At 48.3% G+C, this 21,213-nt stretch overlaps 1 protein-coding gene across 7 annotated transcripts in view; it reads right to left on the minus strand.

The window, feature by feature from the left end:
• Positions 1–21,213, minus strand: part of BCORL1 (BCL6 corepressor like 1) — a 60,670-nt gene that overhangs the window by 8,780 nt on the left and 30,677 nt on the right. For 6 of the 7 annotated variants that reach the window (XM_037511955.2, XM_037511957.2, XM_037511954.2 and 3 more), the window contains 7 exons: positions 19,951–20,116; positions 18,800–18,880; positions 16,211–16,600; positions 12,555–12,778; positions 8,527–8,748; positions 6,003–6,169; positions 4,971–5,116 (listed from right to left, as the gene is read on the minus strand). In XM_037511955.2, the coding sequence (XP_037367852.1) occupies positions 4,971–5,116; positions 6,003–6,169; positions 8,527–8,748; positions 12,555–12,778; positions 16,211–16,600; positions 18,800–18,880; positions 19,951–20,116 (1,396 nt within the window). The remainder of the gene's footprint in view (positions 1–4,970; positions 5,117–6,002; positions 6,170–8,526; positions 8,749–12,554; positions 12,779–16,210; positions 16,601–18,799; positions 18,881–19,950; positions 20,117–21,213) is intronic. The other variant, XM_054695565.1, reaches the window with a different exon arrangement.

Raw genomic sequence — 21,213 nt, forward strand, 5'->3', positions numbered from 1 at the left:
CCTGTGCATAAGGTTTTTTTTTTTATGCATTCCATGAAAAAACTCAGGTCATGGCTGCCATCTTACGTGCTCCTCCATACCCTGTATCACCTGTGAGGGTTGGGAGTAGTTTCTTACAGAAGCATTTGTCTGTTAGCTATCTAGTCTGAGCCCAGTCCTGTGCTAAGTGTCCTGGAAGATAAAGGAATAAGACAGTAAGTTCCCAAAAGGCAGGGACTACATGTCTGTTTACCTTTGTCTTCCCAGGACCTCAGCCCAGGTGCCTGGCACACAGTAAGAGCGTAACAGATGAGCATAAAAGGAAAGGAGGGAGGGGGGAACTACTACAAGGTGAGATTATAAAGCCATGTGCTTGTTTAACATGCCTTCAAACACTGCTGCCCCCTGCCCAAAAGGTCACACAAGGATTCCATCAGAGCAGCCCTGAGCTCACTGCATTCCTGGGGTTCCTCTCTAGGAACTGCCTTCAGAGCCCCTGGGTACATTCCTCTAATTCTCCTGACTGACAGCAAATCTTTGTCACTTGCAGGTGAATTTGCTTTTTGAGACAGCCAAAAGTTAATTGGCATGAGCAAAGATGCAGAAGTCAGAACAGGCCCATGAGTGGCACATAAGAAACTCCAAGACAGGCTTTATGAAGCAGCTTTGATTCATGCTCGCTCATAGATCTTCACAGACAATCAGGGTGAGAGGGTGAGGAGTGACTTTCCTGGACCCTCTGCCACAACTTTCTTGTCCTTCCCTTCAAAATGTACGCCCAGCCCAGTAACCCCACTCCTAGGCACACATCTAAAAGAATTGAAAACTGGTACTCAAAGACGTGCCCACTCATGTTCATAGCAGCCAGCACTAGTCAAACTTGCCAAAAGGTGAATATAACCCAGATGTCCATCCACTCACAGATAAAGAAAAGGTAGTATATTCATACATTGGAATATTATAGACATTCACCCCTGCTCTTTGAAAGGTCATGTTACACCATTCTGCTTTCTGAAAGACTTACATGAATACAGGCAGCCTCCATCCACGTACAAGAATTCAACCAAACATGGCCAGAAAATAGGTACTAGGTAGTTAGGCCTAGGATGGTTCTGTCTGTACTAAACATGTACAGACTTTTTTTTCCTAGTCAATATTACCTAAACAATTTAGTCTAGCTATTTACATAGCATTTACATCGTAATAGATTTTATAAGTGATCTAGTGAGGATTTCAAGTATATGGGGTGTGTGGAGGAGGGGTGAAAGTCTCAGCACCATCAAGCTATCTGCAGCCACTGCAACATGAGTTCCATCCCTGGCCAGGGAGCTGACCCACATGGTGCAGCAGACCTCTCCTGTCTCGCCCGCTGCTCCCCTCAGCAGTGTATTTCAGTAAATCCTCCTGTTCTGCTCCCCACTCTGTCTCTGGTGAATCCTCTCATCCCCCCACACCTCTGGCCTGTACCCCAGTTCTTGTATGCATAAATAAATAAAAAATCTTTAAAGTACATGAGATGATGTGTGCAGGTTACATACAAGCATCATGCCACTTTATATAAGGGGCTTGAAGCACTGGAGGATTTCGGTATCCATTGCGGGTCCTGGAAACAATGCCCTGCGGATACTGAGATGACTATACTGTGTTTGCTAGTCAAAAGGAATCTGAAGAGGATTTCCACTTTTACGACAAGGCAAAAAGTGAAAATAGCATTCAGTGTTGGTTTTGCAGCAGCTGCTCTAGGGGCAGCAGCACCCCAAGTAGCGAGTGGCCTCGCCAAGCTCCTGTCCTGGGACGGCTCTATGCAGGCTATATATTAATCCTGCTTGTACTACATGTTAGTATTATTTTCATTTGCGTCTCATTGGTATGATTTTGTAGGTTAATTTTTGGGTCTGGGAATGCTGAAAAATATTTCCATATAAATTCATGGTAATTGCTTCTTCACCATTTCAGAAAGGTTTCATAGGAACAATCTACTTTTGGATAGCAGGGGAACCTGAACTCAGCCTTAAAAAAGAAGGAAGTACTGGGACATGGTGCCACCTTGAGAGCATGAGGCTGTGAGAAAGAAGTCAGACACAAAGGCCCTTTAATGGATGTGAGGTTTCATTTGGGGGTGATGAAAATTTGTGAGACTAGACTGAATTGGTGCTGTACAACTTCGTGAATGCACTGAATACTACTGAACTGTTTGCTTTAAAATGGTTAATTTTCTGTTCCGTGAGTTTTGCCTTAATAAGTTTTTTTAAGTATTCAATGTGAGCAGTTACCCTGGCAATCAGAGTTTGTCTATTTCCCAGGGTCCCATCATACCCCTCCCCACCTCCTCCAACCAAGTCACCAACTGAGGGACATGAAAGAAGAGAAAAACAAAAAACAAGCAGTCTTCAACATGGGGTCAAATGGCAGAGGTCTCTGGCAGGAAAAACAAAAACCTGTGATTCAGTGACCTCCAGTGGTAAATTGCTAACCCTTTCATCAGGGGAAGGAAAAGCAGTCCTGATACATCCTCCAGTGCCCAAACCAAACTGCAACAGCAACCCCCACCCCAGCCCCCACATTCTTTCTAACAGAGGAGGAAAACCCAATCTGTTTTCCCTTGGCAAGCTTAGATATAGCTCTTTTCTTCAAAGGGTCAAAAGGTAAATCAGTCACATGCCTGCCTATAACTTGGTCCAAGGAGGCGGCCTTCCAGAGGCCTCTGTGAGGGTTCAGACTACTTGGTGCTCCAAGCCTAGGGTAGAAAGGGTTCCCTGTCTGGCCTCCAACACCCAGCATTGAGCCTAAAAACTAAGAGGTGTTCAATAAATGCACAGATGAATGAACAAATCAAGAATGGCCGCTACATCCTTCAAGATCTCAGGAGAAATGGGCCTTCTCTAAGTCAACCCAATCACTGGCAAATCTACCTTTATAACTCAAATGAGTAACCAGCACCTTCTGCTTTACAAAAGGATTCACTGCAGGGTACCTGTAAATAGTGACATTCCTTCATGCATTTAAAAGAGAATTTGATTCCCAGACTTTACCAGAACAAGGGCCTTGCACACAGTGAGGGGAGCACCACAGGAGGTGCAACCCTGCAGAAAATGGAGTTCTTGGCATCCTGTAGTGTTTCGCCTTCACTTTCTGCCCAGTGAGATCTCCACTAAGGGAGGAAGAAGATAATCTACATATGGTGAGTCGGATCAGGCAAATGCTCTGGGGTGAAAAGCAAAATGCTTTTTAAATATTTTAGCCAGCCAGGAAAGGTAAAAAAAGAAAAACCAGAAGGCTACCCAAATGTGGTTAGGTCTAAGAGTTGGGACAGCTGGGCACCTCCAACCCTACAGAGCTTCCTGCAGTTCCTATGCCAGGGGACAGATTTGCAGGAGAAGAGGGGAGAAGGTTAAAAAAAGGAAATACTGGACTCAAGACACTGAAAAAACACCGACAATGCCTGCCCCCCTGGGATGTCTGGTCAAGGTCCTAGCCCAGTGCAGCTAGCTAGCATATTCCCTAACAACCGTCCTGCATGTAACTATTACTTGATTTTGTCTGGCAAAGAGGTGGCCCCATTTTAGCTAACACTTCTTTCAGCTTCTGACCCTCATTATAAAACTATACTATAGCTCCATGCTCATAAAGTTGAAAAACAATGTCAAGATATGAAAGAAAGTGTTCAGCCTGGACAGGCTAGAAAGTGCTAGAATTAAGAAAAGTCTTGGGCCTCCCTAGTGGAGAAAGAGGTTAAGTCTCAGCACTATGAAGCTATCCAAAGCCACTGCAGCGTGAGTTTGATCCCCAGCAAGAGAGTTAGCCCACATGGCGCAGCAGTTCTCTCCTGCGATGCCCGCTGCTCCCCTCAGCAGTGTATTTCAGTCAGTCCACCTGTTCTGCTCCCCACTGTCTCTGGTGAATCCTCTTAATCCCGCCCCCCCACCCCTGCACCTCTGGCCTACACCCCAGCTCTTGTATGCATAAAGAAAGAAAATAAATCTTTTTTTTAAAAAAAGCCTCTTGATTCTGCATCAGAAACTGGCACTTGAGTTAGTTGTAAGGAGGCATCAAAAGGCTGGTTAGGAGTTGGAATAAGTTAACAGAAATGAGAAGACATAAAAAAGGGTTTATTTCTAATCTTTTAACTACTTAAAATGGTTTCAACATTCAAACTCCTCTTGGATTTTTGAGAAGGATGCAGGGAAACAGAGTCTGTCTGCTTACTAACGTGATTAGAGACAGCATTATTTGCAAGGCAGCTATGCTAACCACCGCTACGGTGAGATAGCATTATTTGGACCCAGAGGGCTACAAGTCCCTCAGCAGAGCAGTGTCTAGCCCAAAGAGGCCCCTGGATTAGAACTGTGGATTAGAGACAGTTTCATGTGGTGCTTTTTATCCTGTTGCAATGCACTGGGTATTTGTCTATGCAAGCTACCCCGGGGAACCAAGTGGAGTATAGACAACAACATGTGTGTGTATGTGTGTAAGAGAGAGTACAGCAGCACATGGTATGTGGGAGGAAGACACAAGGGGTGGCTTGCCCTGAGCCCTGCACCCCCAGTGATGGTTCAGTGCTAAAGAGAACAAGAGGCGTCACTGGTCCGGGACAAATGACTGAATGAAAATCCCAAAGCTGCTTTGCTTCTCAAGGACAGGGGCCTGGGACCTAGAGCTGGGGGAGGAACAGGCAACCCTCCTGTCCCTAGCCACAGAGAATTTGGGTCGGACTGTGAGGCCTGAGACCTACACATGGTAAGAGTAATGCAGGGCTGAGTGGGCTTAACTAGAGACTAGATGGAGGTGGGCTGAACAGGAGTCAAGGCCTCCATGCTCCACTTGCTCTCTCTTGTTCTCTCTGAAGGAAAACCTATGAGGCGGGCTGACCAAGGTCCTGAATGAGCTGGTGGAGATGGGGAGAGAGAGAGGGAGAGTGGCTCCTCAAGAGCTCAGGAATCAGAGGCCAGCCCCAAGGATGATGGCCTCAGGCAGGTCTGAGTCATGCTTACCGCTGAGAAAGCGCTTCATGGTGTCGCTGCTGGCCAGCTTCATGGCCGTCTGTCCTGAGTAGGTGGCCAGCGTGGGGTCAGCTCCATAGGACAGCAAGAGCCACATGGTCTCCAGGTTGTCATTGACCACCGCATCATGAACTGGCCTGCAGAGGTGACAGAGGATGAGGACAAACCTGGGTGTCTAAGCTTCAGGTTACCTCAGGGAAAAGTAAAATGAGGTGATTCCGTATAATACGACAGGAAACCCACTTCTGAGTTGTACCCCCCACCCTGCATCATCCTGGATCCTCCTCTCTCTCCACCTCTTTCTCCTTCCTCCCATTTGTCTATGTTCCTCTCAAACTTGCGACAATCCCTAGGGCACAGTGGAACCCCACTGACAGCTCCGGAGGTCGGGAGAAAATGGGCTCCTGCCTGAGGACACACTTAAAGCAGATGCTGGGCATGAGAACAGAAGGTCCAGATGGCTGCCCCAGCACAGGGATGAGCAGAACAGCTCCATGTACCAGGTGGCGGCCAAGCAGGGCCTGCATCCTCTGACTCAAGTCCCCCCACTAGGTATGCAGTTTATCTCTCTGTTTTGCCCAGGATGCAGGCCTTTTGATAGAAGAGGATGGTGCAACTTCTTTAAGACACAGCCGTGTCCTTAAAAAGTGGCTGGAGAGCGAATCAAGAATCATACCTGGGATGTGACCCTAATAAGGTCAGCCTCCCAGTTCCCAAAGTCATGACTCTGCCTAAGACAGGTAGCCCATCAGCGTGATTTAAGCAGGGCCTGAGTGGTCTTCCTGGTAAAGCTGCATCTGATGGGGTGTTCCCAGACAACCTCAGCCTCCCCTTGGTAATCCATGTGGACTGGTAAGCCAGGAACCCATCTGCCTCAGCCCCAAACCAGTTCTCTCTGCAGTCAGCCACTGAAATGCCTGACAAGGCCTCTCTGCAACTCTCAGCCTGGCATGTGGCAAAGGTCAGACTGGGACAGGCTGTCTTGAATTGGGGTTCTTAGCTGGGAAAAAGCTGCCTTCTTGCCTTGTGCCATCCTGTGCGCTGCAGTTCACATTGGCCCCATGCTCCAGCAGGATGTTCAGGATGTCAGTCCAGCCCCGGGAGCAGGCCTCGTGCAGAGCCGTGTAGCCTGCGTTGTCGCGGTGATTCACGTCTTCACTGTCTTTCTGGAGGCAGTAGAGAACAACATCCTGTGGGGACACAGACAGCCCTATGAGCAAAGACAGGCCCAATTCTGGAAATCATCCTAGTTCAGTCTGAAGCTCTGCAAATGTCCAAAGAGTCTCAGAGACTGCCCGTAATTCCAGAGACTGACAGGCAAGGGTCAAAACTTTTGTCAAAGAAGTCAGTCCTAAGCTGCCACCATCAAGATCTCAGCTCTGGTGGTTTCCTCAGCAGTGAGGAAGAGCAAGATGTGGGTTGGGTTGTTGGGGGGAGTCTTCAGAGAGGCTCACTTGCCCACCCCGAGCACATACCCTCCGGTCCTCAACTCCCTGAATACCAGGGACCTAGTGGGGCTTTGTGAGGGAAATGAGACACGTGGAGTGAGCACAGACTCTGATGGTAATTTGAGAATTAGAAAGAACTGGTGTGAGTACTATTCCTGGCTGGTTTTAATTGTTTTAAGTTCTATCCCTGGATGTTTCTCTCAGGCAGTCAGTGGCAGTCCTCCTGTCAAATCAGGATTGTTCCGAGTATAAGCCAGGGTGGCCGTCCACCCACACAGTAATGGTCAGTGTCCCTGTATTGAGGGGACAGGACCAGAGGTGGGACTCCGGGCCTGGAAGCATCCCAGCCAGCCTGCGATGAAGCTGATGAATAAGCCTGGAGGAAAGGAGGAGGCCTACTCTCAAAAGAGGGGAAAGAGGCCAGCAGCAGCTACTGGCCCTCTCCTGCACCCTGGTGAGGGGTAACTTGCCTGTCCTGACTGACTGCTAGCTCACAGGTGGCTGGCGACAGCAGGCAAGTAAGTGAGCAAGCAAGCAAGAATGAGAGTGTATAAGTTTGTGTATGCACGAGCGTGCATGCACTGCTGAGCCTGCACTGGGGGTGCTGCCTCCTGGACATAGGACCTATCACACTGCCTGTACCTGGGAGAACACGAACCTCTACTCACCAATGCATGTGTTCATCCCCCCACCCCTGCCCTGGTTTTCCTATGGTTTCCTGTGTGCTGCTTTGGCCCCAGGTAAAAGATAATTAACCTTGAGGGCAAAAGTTGGTCCTCATTTTTTTTTAAGATTTATTTATTTATACAGTAGCTGGGGTACAGGCCAGACGCGCGGGAGGGTGAGAGAATTCACCAGAGACAGAGCAGGGAGCAGAACAGGCAGAAGGACCGAAATACACTGCTGAGGGGAGCAGCGGGCGAGACAGGAGAGGTCTGCCGCGCCAGGTGGGATTCTCGCCGGCCGGGATCGAACCCGCGCTGCAGAGGCTGCGGACAGCTTCACAGTGCTGCGTTCAACCTGCAGCACCACCGGGGAGGCCCTGGTCCTCATTTTTTACTTTAGATCTCCCTTGCAGCTCTCTGGCTTCTAAATGCAAGTGCTCAAGAAAGCAGGCCACTTGACGGCGAGATGCTGTCAAGGCGGCTTTCCTGTGCTGCCTGCCTAGCTGGGAGTGAGTGCGGCTGACTCTCAAGGAATCAGTTGTAGGTGTCGGAAGCCTTTAAAAATGAAGGCCTGTTCTATAACCTAGCAGCTCCACCCTTAGGAGCAAATCCTGAGGAAATAACTGGTGTGGTGGGGAAAAATACATGGTCAAGGGAGTTCACATCAAAGAAAAGTGGGAAACAACCAGAATGGCTGACAATGTAATTTAATGATGGTAATTAATGATGGTGAATGAGTCAGGTGCCCCTCGCTAGCCTGGTACTAGGGAATCAAAAAGACGCAGTGTGAATTCAGATGCATATATATATATATATATAAAACAGTGGAGCAGTCTTGGATATAACACTCAATATTCCTAAGTCCTGACTTCTTACCTGCAAAACAGGGATACCAAAACCTACCCCCATAGGCTTATGGTGCAGATTAAATGATATTAAGTCAATGATAGGAATTTTCTTAACATGACAAATGCTTGAGATACACCACCTTCCTTTTAAATCCATCAGGAAGCAGTATAATGGGGTTAATGAAGCCCTGTCCCCTCCCTCCAACACATTCCTGACCCCTCAATACTAGGAGCCAAAATGAGAGGAAGCTGCAGAAGATGAACAGTGAGGAGTGATCACCCCTTGTTCCTCTCTAAGTGGGGAAGCCACCACTCGGGGAAATTCGAGACAACAGAAAACTCTCCACATCTTATTTCTAACCTAGGAATGTACTGGATTTTCAATTATGTTCATTACAAATTACCATTCAAATGAGTCTGCATTCCCACACACCATGCCAGGGGACGAGGTGGCCCCAGGGGCTATCTGGACAGTAGAAAGAGGCCAGTCTGGGTTCAAGCCCCAAATGTAGCCCTGCCCAGGCCACAGAAGATGCCCCACAGTTGCTCAGGCAATGGGTCCTGAGCTGGGGAGCAAAGCATGTACCTTATAGCCAAGACGTGCAGCCCGCTGCAGCAGGGTCTCGCCAGCATTTTTGTTTACTATGAGCCGACGGGCCTCTGGGGGGATCTGCCGAGCTGTAGGTGACTCCGAGGCCTCCTCTAGGCCAGCACTTCTGGACTTAGAAGGTGTGCATGGTTCCTTAGGTTTCACTGGGGTGAGAGATTTGGGAGCTCGTGTCTTCTGCTGGTTCCAACGCCCTTTGCCCTGGAAAGCAGAGGCAGAACTAGATCAGCATAAGTTCCCATATGAGCAGATGCTGACAGGCTCAAATCTTCAACCCCATACAGGGATGGGGAAGGGGCTGTTAATCAGAGGTTGAGGGGACATCCCGGCTTTTCTAAAGCACTCTGCAAGCCTTCTTTACCTGCCTCAATCCCTATTTACTGAGGTTTTTATAAGGTATTTCTATAAACAAGCAGAAGCAAATTCTGAGAGTAAAGCGAGGGAGAGACTACAGCAACACAACCATTGAAGCCTTCACTCTTGTTGCAAAAACCTTCCCCTGCATCTAACCCTCCCCAGACCTTTCTTACCTCCCACCATACTGTGTCCCCAGACCACACCCATGCCCACCTGGGGCAGTGGACAGTGCTACCCACAAGATCTGGGGCAAGACCCCACCTCTTTGAGCCTCACCTCCCTTGCAGTCTTTGAGATACTGAACTGGAAAGGCTCCAGAACAATGCACAGGGTGGGAGCGCTACAACATTAGAGTCTTTGCCACATGAATAAACCCGGTGGGGCTCCTCTTTCCTCTCATTTTGAACTGGAATGTCTAGAGCTAGCTCCCATGCCTGCTCCACCATGGTATATCGGGTCTATGGGGACAGGAAACTCATCTCATTAGTTCAGGGGTCTTCTGATCGGGAGGGGCTGCACTCAAGGATCCAGACCCAAGGAACTTCATCTGCATCTAAGGTGGATGATAAGATCCACAACTTGGAGCTGAGGCCATAACTGGTAAGACTTCGGAGGGCCTTGGAAGGATGAGTGTACCTTGCTGATGGGAGAGGTACACATCACTGGGAGCCCAGAGGACCAATTGTGCCCTTATTAGACTCCAAATTGGCCCCTGATGAAACCTGCCACCTGACAGTCATGCTCTTGCACTGGATAAGGCTGACCTGTATAGCCAATAGGAGATTGCAAAGATGATGTGTGTGACTTCTGAGGCTAGGTCCTAAAACAAGACAATGTGGCTTGGCCTTGCTTGCTTGCTTTTGGACCACTTTTTCTGGGGGAAGCCAGCTGCCTTATCATGAGACACTCAAGCCTCTAGAGAGGTCCATGAGGCAAGGACAGAGGGCCTCCTACCAACAACTACCATCAACTCACCAGCATGTGAAGGAACCATCCTTGCAGCAGATCCTCCAGCCCCAGTCAAGCCTTCACATGAATGTAGCCCTGGCCATAACCTCATGGAAGATCCCAAGCCAGACCCCATTAAACTGTTCCTGAATTGCTGACCTCCAGAAATTGTAGACAATACATGTTGATCCGTGTATCAGGCTGCTAAGTTTTAGGGTAGCCCGTTAACACAACAAGAGATAACTAATACAGCCTATTTATTCAAATTCCTAAGAGCATCAAGGTCTCACTGAAATTCTATGCCTTCTACAACATTCTACAACTCTCTGGTCCCCACTGCTCTCTAGCTCTCTGTATTCCTAGAATATCTCATCTGAATCACACAATCTAATCCCTGATGCCTCACTGCCTTAATTCTTTCCATTGTCTCACAGGCCAGTCTAGTTTCCTCTGCTAAGCATTTAAGCTTCTTGGGAGTGGGTTCATATTGTCTTCTTCTCTTTTGTTCCTTTTAGCACTTAACTCAGGCTTGAGTTAAGATATCTGTTGACTTGTGCAGAGCATCGGGAAGGCAGAAAAGTAGTCTGCAAGGACATGAAGCCAGGAAAGGAGTGGCAGCAGAGAAGAGATAGCCAGGGCATTTGTTTCCTCTGGCAAATCCCAAGACAAGGAGAACTGCTATCCATCTCCATCTTGAAAGGACAGTGAGGTACGACTGCTAGCAGGAAAGCTTAGCTTTGAGTGTAGAATGCTGCTTTGTTGCCAGGAAGGTAGAAGTATATAATGGCAACACTAGAGAATGCTGGGTAAAATGCTCAGGTTTTGGCTGGTCAAGCCAGGAGCCAAAGGGTGACTCTCCCTCAGGGGACCAGAGCTGCCAGAGGCAAGGGAGGTTGCCTGATAGGGAGAGGAATGAGAGCAAATGGGGGACCCCTCTACTCCCCCTTTCCCCCCTGACTCAGAGTCCCTGTGGGAAGAAAATACTCCAGGCTTTCATGCTGCAGGCATCTCCCCTGCCCTCCCCGCCATCTTACTTCCTACTACAAAGCACTATGCCATGGGGGCAACCAGAGCAGGTGGTGGTGACTGAGAGAAAAAGAAAGGCTGGAGAGAGAAAGGGAGGACCTGGGAAGGGACAAAACCTCTCTGGGAGGAACATTTCAGTGTACACTGCCAGGCAGAATAACCAGAGCGTCAGTGGGCTGCCAAGTGTCAGGCGGTTGGTCACCTCTGTATGAGACAGGGCCCATCTGAGTATTTCAGGAGAAGCAGAAGGAAGTGGAGGGGACTGCCTACCTTACCCAGAACTACTCGCAGTTGCCATGATTCCCTGTCTGGCTACCCCTCCCCCAGTGTCTCCTGGATTCAGAGTGGAAGCAAAGAGAAAGAGCAAGGGCTCCAGGGGCAGCAAAGCCTGCTTTATGTCCCAACTCTGCTGCTTGTGACCCCTGAGTGACCTCACACAGGTCCATTAACCTCCTTGAGCCTCAGTTTTCTCACCATAAAATGAGGACAACAGTGCCTACTTCCAGCAGTGACTGTGGGAATTAAAAGAGAGGAGGGATCACTTACTACCACCTTGCCACTCAATGCCTCTCTCCTCTCATTCTAGACTCAGCCAAAAGCTTGAAGGTGCACACCAACCTCGGAGAGCACTTTATGATTCTCAAAGCCTTTCATGTCCCTTGCTTCCTTTGTTCCCCCAAGCACTCTTGTGATATAGGAAGGACATGGAGCACTAGCTCCATTTTTAAAGATGAGGGAATAGGTTTGAGTACCCTGTCTGAGCTAGAACCAGACTGCTGGAGGGGGAAAGGCAAGAACAGGGACAAGCACCCGGGTTCCCCCCTCTGCCTATGCCATTCAGGGATCCCTGTTCTGGAGCTGGAAAGGGTCAAAAGAATCACAAGGAGCAAAGCAAGCCCAATGTGACCTCTTTTCTCGTTGTTAGTTTTTAATGACAAATACACACTAAGGTTATACACTTGAAGCTGGCATTCACTTGTCAGTAAAGCTCACCCAGGAAGAGGACAATGTTAGTTTTCAAACCAGTGGGGAACCCAACACCAACACTATGAACATCAGACCCAAAACTCAATGTCAGTTTTGAACGGGGGTTCTAGAACATTTGCCTGGCTACGAATTGGTGAACGTTACCCGCTCTTCTGCTTCTCTGAGAAGAAAAAGAATTGGGGAGTGGGGCATGGGGAAGAGTGGCCATAACCAGGCCCAAGTGGAATTCCTTCAGACCCACCCTCAAGTAGCATCCTTTGTCTGGACAGTAACATCCTTGCTTCTACAAGTTGTTTTCTACCTTGATTGGCTCAGAAAGCTCCCTGATTGGTTTCCAGTGAGTTAAGCCCAGACAAAAGCTTCTTGATTGGACATTAACAAGCTATTCAGCCTAACATCCTGCCATATTCTTTAACTCTTCCTTAACTCAATCCAAGGATTGTCAATGAAAAGTTATTATAGGCCAAACCCTATAGTTTGTAAATCCTTATTGTTAGCTCTGACTTTTGTTTCCATTTTTCAAATCCAGTCCCAACCCTTCTAGAACTAGTTTAAAATACTTTTAATAAATATAGGTTCACTTGATACTCCCCACCCCCTCACACTCAAGCATTGTTGACTGAGGAGCCTGTGGAAAGCCTGCCACCCAGCCCACTCCCTGCTCCCCTCCCTGACAACACACAACATACCTTTGTCTCTTCTGAGATGGTGCTCATGTGCTTGGTCTTGCATTTTCGTTTTCCTGATGGCTTTTCTGAATTTTCAAGGCAGGCTGGCTCCTCCAAGTTATTTGGGAGGAAACCATTTGGTGAATCTGAGATCCCCTGGGCTTTGTTGGGCAATGGAAGGTTCCTGTTCCTGAGGCGGTGCTCTGAACTTTGGGAGGAAGCCTTCTGCTTACGGGCCTTTAAATCTGAAGGTAAGAAACAGAAAAGGATGGGTGTCAGGGAATGGAACACAGGAAAGCAAAGCCTTCCTCTAAGATGAATCAGAGGACTCTGAGGCTTCAAATCTCAGTACAAAGTTAGGGACTATCAGCTACCAGTATCTAGTGTGGTGCTGACTCTTCCACTGAATGCTTCTGGAATGGACTCTGTACTTCAACGTCAAAGTCCCACCTCGAAAAGTAGGCAACACCTCCCAGCCCTGCCAGCAGGGGGCAGCTCAGGTAGCTGTCCCCAGTTGAGGGTAATTTTAAAAACATTTCCCCACACCCCAGAGCAAATCAGAATTTTCTTTTCCGCTTCCTCCCCCTCCCCGTGCCCCCTGCCCCACATCTTTGTCTCTTTCTTCATACCAATATGCAAACAAATTTAGTAGCTCTGCTGAAGTGAAGCATGAAGTATACTGGGGTGGGGAGTGAATGGTAGAAGGCATCATTCATACCCTGAGCTCCACCCATCTAACTGCCCTATTGGTCACTCTCCAAGTACACCAAGTTCAAAGCCACAGAGACTCCCTGAAGCCAAAAGGTACCATGGGCCCTACTTAGCTGGTGGGCCATGGCAGAAACCTGCTGCTTTCCCTAATTGGAAATCAAGTCACTGGTGTCACTGGAACACAATGGGCAACATCTCTGATTCTAGACACAGCTCACTGAACAAAATGCACTCTAATTTCGAAAAAGATTTGCTGGGAACGCCATTACCAAGAGCCTTATCCCTCAGGGTCAGTCCTAAACCCCACATGTAGGGGGGAATAGATTGTGTTTGCCCATATCTCTTAATGTGGTGTTACATGGCCACTGCTGTGTGATTGACTGCAGATGAGTGATAATCCCCATCTCAATTTCCATCTCTGTCAAATATAATACACATCACAGGACTGGTACGAGAATGTAATGAGTTAAATAGGCAACATGCGCTTATTTAAGTGCAAACTCTTTAGGTAGGACCACGCCCATGTGTTCTTTATCTCCCCCACAGTACTGACCGTGATGCCCGGCATGTAGCAAAAGATCAATATATCTGTGAAGTGAATAGGTGTGGCCTCAGTTTCTCCAATTTGCAAAGCGAGGGGTTGGGCAAGAGCCAGGAGTTCTTACTTTGCCTCCCCCTGACCTTGACATGTGTGCCCATGTGTGACATCGCTAGGGGCAGATCAGAGTGGGAACCATCATCACAGCATGAAGAACAGGCTGTCAGTGAGGCACAGCATTTATAAGGTCACCTGTCTTAACACCCCTTTTCCCAACTAGCTGCAACCCACTAGTGGGTCTCCATACATGTCAAAGACCTGCTGTGTTAGATGGCTTCTAATGGTGCTTCCAAGCCAGGGATTCTAAACCAGGGATTTTGCTATAACAAGTTTGGGCTGCGCCAAAAGAGGAAGGGACAGAACTGTGCCTGAAAGGACCTCAGTAAACATAGGAAAACTGTATTACAGCATCTGATGTCACAGGAAATGCAGCAGCCCCCCAACTAGTTCACTCAAGGCAGGGCAGGTTCTGGAGTGTATTCGACTGGCGAAGCAGGAGCTCCAGAGTAACACGAAGGGAACAGAGAGTGGAGGCGTATGGTGAGAGTGGTGGTGTTCTTCCTGTCTCCTCTGCAGGTCAAGAAGGGAGATTCCCAAGTCCAGGCGAAAAGGATTCCCAAGGTTCAGACAGGAGTAAGGTGACCTGTCTAGTCTGGTCTTTTCCTGATTCTCTGATATTGATCTGAGAGGCAGTATGAGGATCTGACAGTAGGTGAAGGTACAGCTCTTCAGAAGGCCAAATGTCTTACCACCCCTTCCTCTCAGCTAGCCCCAACCCACTAGTGGACTGGGATAACTGGAGGGGCCACAGCTTTCTGGGAAGAGAGATGTTTGCCAGGCAATTCCTTCAGGAGGATACCATCAAATCTGGAGGAAGATGACCAGATCATGTGCCAGAGCCAACAATACCCTTACACACAGCATGGGAGGAGAATGACTTACTTTCCAATGACTGGAACTCATATAGGATGTCTTGTTAAGTGGTGTTCTCCATGCTCCTGGAGGCGTTTGAGCAAAGGCTAGCTAGCTGCTTGTCAAGAGTGCTTTTGAGATTTCTGCAAAAGGTAGAAAGCTGGACCACAGCAACCTTGAAGGTCTTTCTGGTTACCAAAGCTGTTAAGTTCCATTAAGAAGTTTCCAAGCTTTAAGGGAACCAGCTCTCATTAGAGAAGACTGGATGATACAAAAGCTCCTCCTTGTCCTAACACAAAGTGGCTAAAGCCAACATTTTGACAACTCATTCCTGAACAATCCATTATGGCGCTGGCAGAAAAAAGGGGACATTATCCCCACATTCTCACATAGTTGATGGAAACTAGCTCAATTACTCTCTACAGTGTAGGGACAGGTATCATAGATATCTCTATTTAAACAGAAATGAGGTTTAGCCTTCTTTGCATTCTAGCAAACCCAATAGCTATAACCCACTCAGTATTTGCTAATTCCGTTCTCACTAACGAGACTGCAAATAGGTATTGGCAGCTCAGGATGAATCCATCATAGAAGAAAATCAATTGTTGCTTCAAGGACAGAGGTCAGAGAAAGAGATCGAGGGGCAGAGGTGTTCTTATGGAACCCAGAGGTGTGCTTTTTGCTCATCTAGAAATCCACTCTAGGAATGAGGCTGAGCAATACTTAGCGGAACATACCGATATTTGCCTCTGTAACGGTCTGTGCCTCCATGATTACATTTTATAGCATCTGATGTAGCCAAAGAAAGCCTGGTTTTTCCTTTGGGCTGCCTGCTTTTCCAACTCAGGTCCAATAAAAACGATGCCACCTTGGGTCACCTCAAAGCTTCACTCCACCGCTTAGAACCTTTGTGACTTTAACCAAGAAAGCAAAGTTGTGCCCGCTTCTATTCCAAGTTCTTCTGTTGGGCTGAGGAAACCATTGTACTTCTTTTTAGTTTAGGGGCTGGAGGCATCCCAGGAAAGTCAGCCAATGCCCTCTTTCTTCTTGAACCCAAGATTCTAGGAGAAAGAACCCAACTGCCCAAAAGGCCCGACTCCCTCAAGCCAACCAGAAAACTTGCTGGAATCGATTTGTCCCAAGCCAAGGATGTCACTGTGGCCATGCCCACAAGTTCAGACTTTTATATAAGAAATTGGAGGGTTCAGGCCTTCATGTCCTCAGCTCACCTGTCGTCAGTCCGAACTCATTCAATCTCAACCCCAGGCCAAAACCTTGGGACTAGAGATGAGTGACCCCCTCTGGCAGCTGGAGCTCATAGCACAAGGTTTCTATGGGTTCAGAGGCTGGCGTGGAGAAGGCAAGATGCCCGAGGGTCCCCAGAAGCCAAAGTCACTGTGGTTTGGGGACAGGTGACAGCAGCTCACTGGGGCAGCAGCCCCCTGGCCGGCCTTACCTGCTCTCCCTTTCCGCCGCTGTTCTTCCTCTTGCTCGGTCAGGTACTCTCCAGTCTGGTATTTTCGGCTCTTCTGCCGTCTCCGTTTCTTCCTCTTCATCAAGCCTTCCTCTTCATCTTCCTCCTCCTCTTCATTGGTGTCCCACATTTGCCGGGCAGCCTCTGTTCTCCAGGGCATTTCTCGGGCTCGCCACAGGTGCCTGCGGCCCTGGCTCAGCAGACTCTTGTCCTGGGCATGGTGACTGCGATATTGGGTGTCCCGTTGGGTCTTTCTCACCTTTCGACGCTTAGCTGGGGTGGGAGTTACCTCCTCTTCCTCCTCTGTAGGGAAGACTTCCTGGCTTCCCATGTCACTGTCTGCCATACCAGCAAAGGAGCTACAGATGCTTCCTGTGGATGGGATGTACAGAGGTCGGTCAGGTACCTCTTCAAAGGACAAAAAGTATGGTGTGGAAGCAATGCCCTGGATTAGGAGTTTGAAGGTCTGGGTTCAAGTTCAGGCTGTGCCAGCTATTTGCTGTACACTCTGGGAAAGTTCCTTCACTTTTGTTTCCTCGTCTATAATACTGAGATACTGTTGTCTGCCTTACTAACCTCACAGGACTTGTTGGAGGCTCGAATTAGGTCATTTGCCCATGAGCACTTACAGAGTCCAACATATCACACAACTGTCATGCATCAGAACCTCACAACCTTCCTCATCCACGTTGTTGTGCCAACTTAATTCATTCCACAGACTGACTTAGTGCTTGCGAGGTGCTAAGAATTGTGTGAGGGGCAGGAGAAGGTCACAGGTCCTTGCCCTTTAGAAAATCAGGGTTTAGCAGAGGGCAAGGGAGGACAGATTGACATGGCGCGCCCCCACCCCTGATCACTGCATAGCAAAACAAATCCTGCTGACAGCCACCCTGGATAAGCCAAATCATCACAGCAGAAGTCTCAGGAGAAGCGAAGCAAGAAGTCCCTTTCCAGTGACAATGCCCGGGTAGTGAGGCCCCAGGCGCCTCAGCAGGCTCCTTCCCTTCCACTGCCCCACCTCCTATTGAGTGGCCAAGAGTCCAGGGATGGAGCTTTCTCCCTGGCACCTTTCCCACCCCATTGCAGCTGCTCTTGACTGCTGGGCAGGCTCTTCCCCTTCCTTTCCCCACCACCCCAGGATGACAGATGGCACCTTTCCTGCCCTCCTCGGCCACCCTACCAAGAAGCCATTTTCCCCGCCACTCCTTCATTCAACTCTGCTAACGACAGAAGTCCAGGCCTAAATTGGCCAGTTAGCACTAGAGGAAAGTTGACATCTTCCTTGGAAGGAGCTTTGAGGTGTCACCATCTTTGTCCCAATGCCTGGTTATTAATTTGACAGTCTCCAAACCCAAACAAGGTCAGAAAAATAAAGAAATGGTTCGAGGCAGTGGCCCTTGACCAAAGCTTCCAGTCATTTAGACCACTTAAAGAGAGTCAAATAGCCAGTAAACCTTCCATTATACAGACCAGGCAGGGAACAAAGTGTTCTGGTTAATCTAATAGTGTGGTTAACACAGAATCACCATAGAGATCACACAGGGATCACCAATTTCCAGAGAATCAAATACAATACAATGTGTTTAACACTAACATGGGACTGGCCATAATGTAATCACTCTTTGATGATTCAAAGGACATTTGAGAATTTTTTGAGGCCTCTAGGCCATCATTACAAGCCCCAATTACCACAGTGTATTCCATGTGCTGAGGGGCCAGTTAACAGGATGTCAGGTAACTGAGTTTACACGGTGCCCTGCTCCCCCCTTCTAGCCACTCCGCATGGTAATCTGGGTAAATTGGGGCAACGATCTCCAGCACTACATATCAACATGGAGGCTACCAGACAACAGTGGTGGTTGGAAAGTACTATCCGCTTTCAGAGAGTGGCGGCTGACCAATACACATTCTGGGGACCACATGTGATTCTGTCAGCTCTGATTCTGTCTAATTTTTTTTTTCAGGAACTAGGGTACAGGCCAGAGGTGTGGGGGGTGGGATGATTCACCAGAGACAGAGTGGGGAACAGAACAGCAGATTGATCGAAATACACTGCTGAGGGGAACAGTGGTCAAGTCAGGAGAGGTCTGCTGCACCATGTGGGTAGCTCCCTGGCCGGGGATCGAACTCGCTGCAGAGGCTGTGGATAGCTTCATAAGTTGCGTCTTAATCCCTCCCCACCAGGGAGGCCCCTGATTCTGTCTAATTTTGATGACACTTGTCACATATGGTCCATGCCTGAGATTGGCCCCAATAATCATGAAATGCCATGATTCTTCTTTGAGAAGAACTAGTTTTCCTAAGTGATGTAGCCCTTTCTTCTTTCCACCTGCCCCAACAAGAGGTGTCAAATCCCTGCTCTGAAAAGTTAAGCAAATAGTTCTAAAATCCTGGGCACTGTCCCCTCTGCCCTGCCCAGGCTCTCTTGTGTCTGCAAGGAGCTGAGCATCTTGACACAGTGAATCAAATTCCCAAATCTCCACTTGTACCAAAGGCAAAAGAGCTCAAGCAGATTTCTACCTCTCTTTGCAGAGAAGTGCCAAGATGGGCCACGGCCTCAAACTGACTCACCAGACTGGCTGCGTGTCCTGGTGCTCAGAACCACAGGGATGAAGTCCCGGAAACTGCTCTTTGCTTTCTTTTCCAAGGAACCTAGAATGATGTGTGGTTTCATGCAGAAGGGAGAAACATCACAATCAGAGTCTAAGCCCAGAAAGCCCACCTGATAAGACTCAGGTGGAAAAATCAAGGCAGGGATTATGTTTTTCCTGGGTTACATTCATTAGTGCCCCTGTGTTGCGATCACCTGTGTCTTAGTAAGGAGGGTAGGGGGTGTCAAAAACTGGGTGGTGGGCTATTTTTGCTGACTCCAAAAATGGCAGTGCACAGAATCGATCTGCCAGTGTGCCAGAAAGTAGAAGGCTGGCTGCTTGTGTGACCGTGAGGCTGAGGCACCTCCACAAAGTTATAAACGAGCTGGAGCAGGGCAGGTTGCCAGAGAAGGGAAACCTCAATGAGCCTTAGAGAACTGAGTAAGGCAGGAAGATGGGAGCAGAGAGCAGTGAACAGAGGGAAACTGCTATGTAAGAACAGATTTCAGAGGCAGGTCATGCTGGACAGGCAAGGCCATGAACACAGACTACTGTGGGCAGGAATACTGGAGGTGTTCTCACTGATGGGGGTGCTGAGGAACTATTAGTGGCAGAGCATACAGGTTGAGGACACACCTCCCCACCCCAAACATCCTGTGTATCCCTAAATAAAAATAAGGGTTTAGGATTTCTCTAAACCCTTCCAGTCGGCAAACTAGCTTTTTATTTTTAACTTTTCATAATGGAGTTTTTAAATATACCCAAAGGAAGAGAAAAGTGTAATGAACATCCATTCTGCTGTTTTTGTCTCAGTACTCATTAAACCTGCTTCTTTTCTGGGCCTAGACCCATTGCAGGGCGACAGATGGGCTACTCTGTTACAGGACTGACTTTTGTCCTGTAAAAACCACCTCCTTCTGCCTTCAGAACCTGCCTTATTCTGGCCACCAGTGAGAGCAGAATAAGCCTCTACTCCCATCCCCCTGGCCTTTCTCAGAAGTGTCAATATGCTCTTCTTTCCACAGTGAGGGAGTCTCACTTTTCTGGCCAGTCTCAGAGCCCCTACCCCCTGAGTTGCCACAAGGATCCCTGGGAAGCCCAACCCAGAGGGCCAGGATCTATGGGGCCTACCTTCCTCGTGGCCATCGGCTCGTTTTCCTGGAGACTGGGACTCTGGCTTTGTTGGCTTCCGGTGCTTGTGCTTTACCCTGACTCCATTGTGCTCTTTTCCTGAATCTGAAGCCCCCCTGGGGCTTTTCTTGGTGGGTTCCTGGGGGTCACTAGGCAACTTCCGGCACTGTGGAGAGGTAGAAAGAGTCAGATCTGAAGCCTCTTTTGCTTCTTGAGAAAGGTTTCCTAATGTCCTAAAGACATGGGCCCCCATTCTGCCACACGGATATGAGCTGCCCTGGGTGGGGGACTGGGCAGAAGGGGCTGCATGCTGCCTTTCACAGTGAGTTACACAGACTTTTTTTTTTTCCCGACTGAATACAGTGCCCTAGCTAATCCCCACAGATGTCTACACTCCATCGTTTTAAACAGGTTTACAGAGTTTGTATTCACAAGTAAACACCCAAAGTCACTTTAAAAGGTGCAAAGTCAGGGCCCATACTCCATATTCAAACACTAGTAGAGAGATGAGCAGAAAACAAAAATGCCTCTTCTGCAAGTTGGGAGACTACATTGTTCAAATAACTTTTCTGTGAATGGTATTGACACCAACAACTGAAAATAATTCTCAATGTGGGACAATTCAAGAAAAATGGTCTATTTTCATGTGTAAATTAATACCAGAAAATAGACTCAACTAAGGCAAGAAAAGCCTGACAGTAATCCCTCAAACTTCCCATACTTAAGAAAGACACAGAAAAGGCCCAGGCATCATTAAAAACGTGACTTTATACTGGACTCGTAGTTTCAACTTTTCGAGATGCTCTCCTCCCTATTATTTGATTTTATCTTCCAACAACCCTGAGAAGTGAAGCTAATATCATGCTCAATGAACAGATGAGGAAACTGAGGCTTTGTCCAAGGCACACACAGGAGTAGCTTTCACTTCCAATGGCTCAGCGGTTACCACTTGCCAGGCAAACCTGCAAGTTAGTCATTTGTACCTGCAGGGAGAAAATGGCCAAGCTGGGACTAAGACCCAGGGCCCCCGGCCCCCTCGTGGTCCTCTCCACACCAGCTCCCATACCTCTCCTTCCCTACTTGCATCCTCCACTGTTTTTTTGCTCAGCCCCATTCACACCTATTGTTTGGTACAGCAGATGGACAGGCACAACTGTTGTGTTTACACATGGAAAGGATACCCTAAGCCTAACAGTCACATTCTCACAAATTCTGAGGTCTCGCTATGCCACTAAACAAGAAAAAGGGCAAGGCAGTATCCTG

This window comes from Talpa occidentalis, unplaced genomic scaffold (genome assembly GCF_014898055.3).
Source record: "Talpa occidentalis isolate TD23 unplaced genomic scaffold, MPIMG_talOcc4v2.1 talOcc4.15, whole genome shotgun sequence".
In the NCBI taxonomy this organism is placed as follows: Eukaryota; Metazoa; Chordata; class Mammalia; order Eulipotyphla; family Talpidae; genus Talpa; species Talpa occidentalis.